The 5468-nt window shown below is 43.1% G+C and overlaps 1 protein-coding gene across 1 annotated transcript in view; it reads left to right on the top strand.

Moving 5' to 3' along the window:
* Nucleotides 1–5468, top strand: part of JAKMIP3 (Janus kinase and microtubule interacting protein 3) — a 114199-nt gene that overhangs the window by 52043 nt on the left and 56688 nt on the right. The window contains exons 6-7 of the mRNA XM_019503013.1: nucleotides 869–1000; nucleotides 3556–3591. Of these exons, the coding sequence (XP_019358558.1) occupies nucleotides 869–1000; nucleotides 3556–3591 (168 nt within the window). The remainder of the gene's footprint in view (nucleotides 1–868; nucleotides 1001–3555; nucleotides 3592–5468) is intronic.

Below are 5468 nucleotides of genomic sequence, written 5' to 3' on the forward strand. Positions count from 1 at the left end.
ACCAATTTCCCCCTCCCATCTCTGGAGGTGCAACCTTCCCACCCTCAAGGGTGCAACCTCATGCAAACAGCCTGTGCAGCATATGCCAGCTAGCCAGGGCACAGGGCACAGGTGGGTCTGAGAGTGGGGTCTAGGAGGGGATGGGGGGGCGGGAAACATGGCAAGGTAGGGGACATGTGGCTCTTATGATTATGGCCCTGAGCCTGAGTCATGGGCAGTGTCAGATTCACAGCAGTCTCCTACTCCACCTCTCCATTTGCCCTCTGCAGCTTCTGTCCCCTATCCCCCCGCACTTCCTTACTGTCAGGAGAATGGGTGCAGGGAAAGGGCAGAGATTGTGAGGAGCTGGGAATGAGGAGGCAGTTCAGGCAGCAGGGGAACAGGGAGACTACAGGGGGAAGAACTGGGGGGAGGCAGAGGGCCTGACCCCAATTCCCCAGCCACTGCTTTCCCTGCTGTAGCTGGGGGTGGGGAGTGGGAATGAATTTAAGATAGCCCTCCAATAATTAGATTCTATGCCTAGAAAATTATAATAAATTTATACATTTTCCATATATAGAATCTAATTTGGGGAGGGTCATCTTAAATCTGGGGTTGTCATACATTTGAGTAAATATAATATGTGGACCACCAGGTGATTCTGAGCAAGGTACCTCCCTAATACCCTAGCTTCTAGCTTCCTCTATCTTGAAGAGCAACTTTGCTTTTCCATCCATATTTATTGTTTAAGAAAAGAGAAAGCATCACTCACCATTAGTTTGTCGATTATCCTAGACAAATTACTCCTTGGAAAAAAGGAAGAATTACATATACTCTTATTTTGGCAAAGTTAATTGTCCGCTATTTCTGTGTGTATTTTTTTTTTTAGAGGCAAAGAGCTGGGACAATAAGGAGACCGAGCTCTTTAAATGACCTTGACCATAGTCAAGAAGAAAGAGAAGTTGAATTTCTGAGACTACAAATTATTGAACAGCAAAATATTATAGATGAACTCTCTAAGGTAATGAAGCAATACAGGCTTTCTTGAATCTGGTGGCCTAGGTCATCACAAAAGAAAATAAAACCTTGAGCAACCAGGCATTATTTGTGTCAAACACAATGATGATTTCTGTAGACTTCCCTTTATAGCAATCTATAGTAACTGAACTGAATCTAAGAGGATTCTGAAAGAACTTTATTTGAAAACAAACCCTTCAACAGCTTTGTATTTGCAGAAGGGGGCTTCACTCAGCTATTGCGAGCCTCTAGTAAGCACATTAACGACCATACTCTATCCCCATTGAAATCTGTGACAAAAATTCTTTCTGACTACAATGGGAGCAAGATCGAGTCTGAACTACACAAGGGACTGTTTTCTGCATTCCATTGTTTGTAATGATGCTGAGAGCTTTTAACATTCATTTTCTTTCTCATGATTTTCCTTTTTGTGATTAGCAAAGATGAGGCTCCAGAACACTGGTGTGTTGGGGAGAAAATGATACCTTGAATGATTTCTTACGCAAAAATACCCAAAGCCCATACCAGAATGGCAATGGAATATATGTTAGGGTTGGAGCATTATAATGGCTCTAAAAGTCCAGGACATACACAAGCGGTAAAGATTTTCTTGGTGATAGTTTTAATCACACCAACTCTGCAGAAAGTGCTATTCAATGTCTAAAAGCTTGTTTAACATCTTCCCCAACTATACAGTTGGTCCAGTAAAAGGTATCACCAAATTTATTGCCTTTCTGGAATTTATATCACCTCTGCGAGCTAGTGCTGCTTAAAGCAGTGGAAATTTAGTGAACTTATACTGTTTTTTTCAAATTCAGGGTGCATTTCTAATCACCATTAGCTTCAGTGAGACATTGCCACTGGGTTGAGAAATGTTTGTTTCAGAGAAAGAATATCTTCCTGGCGCTCTCAGGGCTTTGTTACGCATTGCACTATAGGCTTCTCAAATGTTGATTGGTGTTAGTGCTTGTTTGAGTTCAGAGCAGTCGCGCATTCAAGCTAAAAACCTTCTCTGACTGTTCCTGACCTGCACGGCTATGACTTGCCACTAGAGGGCTAGTGAGCAGGGGCCTGACGAGGAGCTTCAGCTGTGAGCTTCCACAAGAGGGCTGGTGAGCTAGGATAGGCTTCTATTCCTCATCTACGTGGGGTGGGCTAGAGAGATGGGCTGGTGGAGTCAGGAGCATGAGGCTGGTAGGGAGAGAGTTTAATGATGGGGACTGGGAAATGGGAGGTTGATAGGCAGTGGGTGGGAACAGCAGCTGGGGGCTGGGTGCTGAAATGAAGTTAGCCACTGAAGCCACTAAAGCAAGGGTGGGGGAATTATTTGTGATGAAGGGTCACTTAGGGTGTTTTGGTGAGCTGTTGCAGGCTGATTTATTATCACCTGCTCTCCCCCCATGCCAGGTCAGCACCCCCCCTACACCCTCAACAGCTTCCCAAAACTCCCTAAGTGGCCCCTACAGGCAGGTTGTGGTTGACCAGGCAGAATGGGACGGGGCCACAGGTGGGTGAGGAGTGGTGTCCAGGAGTGGGACAGGTGGGCAGGGGTGGGGCCAGGGCTGGGGCAAGGGCCAGGATCCTGGGTTACTGCCCCTGTCCCCAAAGGAAAGCCCCAGCTCACAGGGGCCTTGATCTGGCCCACTACCTTGCTGTCTCCTGTACCCACGCTGCGCTTCCCTTCTGTACAGGTCTGTGCCCTTGCAAGCTGCCTGGTCAGGTCACACCCCCAGGGGTGGAAAGAGTTGGCTTGGTGCCAGTGCCAGCCTCTGGACAGTAGAGTTCAGGGGGTGGAGAGTTTGTCTACACAGAACAAGACGCTGGGGGCAAGGCACACGGCATCCTAGGATACTGGAGGACTGAAACTTGGGTGCCTTATCTTAGGGGTGTGGGTACACTTTTGTGGAACACACGCAGGGTAAAACGGATCAGAGATAAACCTGCCCTAAAATGGTGTAACTTTAAGACGCCTAAAGGGTGCTTAAAACTAGTTTACACATCTTCATGGTGGTTAAGAGCTCCCTGAGTCGTCTAAAATTAATGTGAACAAGGTTCTCAGTATTCAAAACACTAAGAAGTATTCTTGGCAAGGGAAAGGGCACTGTGATGTTGTAAAAGCAGCACACCTCTCCACTTCTACATCTCTCCTCTTAGATCCACTTGGTTTTCATCATTTTGCACATGGAAAATTGGAAGTGATGTCTTGGCCCTAGAAGTTCCCTATTCTCATAATCAAAATTTGCATTGAAGCCAATAAAAATGTGTCTAAGCATGGACTGCAAAATCAGACATTGAGTGTTTTAAAAATATTCTTTGAAATGCTGATTAAAGCTCTTAGACTAGCAGCCCCACAGGATGTTAATCACCCCAAGAGAAATGGCCTGATTCTCTTGGATTATCACATCCTCTGTAGATTCTTTACAAAATAAATGAAATTATTTTGTTTTTTTAAATATGGAATGGGCTATACGATGAACGCATAATGCTTGAATCAGATCAAGAAAACTAATACAATATTTTATCTTTGCAGTTAATGACAATATCTATTTTTTTTACTAGACTCTTGAAACTGCTGGCTATGTGAAGAGTGTAATAGTAAGTAATGTATAGTAGTAATTTTACCATGCTCGTTTCTGCTATTTTCTGCAGCAGGCCTTGGGAATCATGCAGAACACGCACACCCTTTAATGTTTTCTTGTAATAATGATATGTTTCAAAGTAATATTTGTTAATGACTTTCATATTTATAGGTTATCTCAAGATTCCTATCACTACCAGCCCTGGGGAAAGCTCTAGCAATAGTAGTTCCCTCAGTGGAAAGAGGGTTGGTTTATTGGAAAGGTGTTTTACCTTCTGTTCTACCTTGCACACAAAACAGTGCATCTTGAGAAGTCAAAATAGTTAGACTGCCTCCACAATTCCTAGTAAGTTCACTTAGCAGCATTAACAGTGGAACTGTTTTGGTCTGTAACAGTTTGGAGCCATCTCCTCAGCTGAAAGCAAAGAGACAGTTTCTACCAATTTCAAATCTTGCTTTTTTCAGTGCAACTGAAAGCAGTCATATTCCATTAATACTGATGTGTTTAGAACCAGTGCCAGGGAACCTATCACTGCAGGCTCCCTTTGGCTTCTATAAAATACAGGTGATGTCTGTTAACTTGTATTGATAATTTTTTCACTGTTATCAGTACAGAATTTAAGAAAAAGTGAGTTATTCTGTCATTCAAAAAACTATTAGCATTCTGACTACCCAATCTTCATCACGGGTGATGATGTAAATGTTAGTAAGAATATATTATCGATGTTTAGAATTGTCTTAGGAAATTAATAAGCTAGAGAATAATGGTGGGGGGGTTGTTTAATGCATATAACTTTAAAATGTATATTGTTTTATGAGTACTGGGTCTTTTCTTAAGAACCCAGAATAATGTTTTTCCAAAAATCTGAAATATTAAGTGCCAGTACTATTAAACATTTTATAATATCTGCTTACAACTGCAAAAGTTCAAGCCTCATTTTCAAAAGGTATTAGCACTCACTAATTTAATATCCCCTGAAGACTAGAAGAGAAATGGCCTAGTAGAGAGAAAAGAGAATCTAGAATTTTGAAAAGGGGGGTGCAAATGGTGCGGTGCATTATCACATCTAAAACAACATCTATTTTTCTCCAGTTAAAAGTACACTAGAAGCTTTACTAATATGCTAAGAGCTATATTATTCAGTTTAAGGTCAAAGCAAAAACAAATCTAACTTCACTGGAATGAGGTAAAAATAATCTGCCAGGCCATGAAACAGGAACTTCTTTAGAAGATCAGCTAACAGCCAGCAGAATTGAGGAACAAGGGATAGCTTGATTGGTGGAACATTAAGACCAGTAAAAAGAAGAGAGGATCATTAACACCTGTGGAATGGAGAGTTTAGAAGGGGTCAGGTAGATTATAATGAGCCTTGAAGTCATTAGACTCCCTCTGCACTACCTGATTAGAAAAGCTACTGCCACTGCCAGACAGTTAGTTTTAAACTTTGGGCTACGGACAGAAGTTACACATAAACTGGTTTAAATTAGGAGAAGCTGGTTTAAACCTCTAAAAGAACATAAGGTGAGTGTACATAAACCAGTTTCAAAATGGCCAAAACTGCTTTAAAATAAACCTTGTTGAATGTAGTATCAGACTTAACTGATTTAGGCCAAACCAGTTTATGGAATTTCTGTCCTAGATCCCTTCCTGGTTTAAGTTAAATCAGAGTCCCCCAGCATCCCAGCATACTTCTCAGCCCTGGGCTGTGCTAGGCTAGGTTGTCAGCTCCAGAGAGCAGGGCTGGCCTAGCCCCTCTCCTCCCTAGCCAGAGCTCTGGCTGGCTGAGAAGGAGGTGAAGACTGCAAGCACAGCAGTGTCTGCCTGGCTTCCCCCTGCCCCCACCCCCGCCGCCACTCGCTGCTCAAGCAAGAATCCCTCCCCCCTCCCCTCCCC

Source organism: Gavialis gangeticus, unplaced genomic scaffold (assembly GCF_001723915.1).
Source record: "Gavialis gangeticus isolate Ggan-Ray unplaced genomic scaffold, GavGan_comp1, whole genome shotgun sequence".
Lineage (NCBI taxonomy): Eukaryota > Metazoa > Chordata > Crocodylia > Gavialidae > Gavialis > Gavialis gangeticus.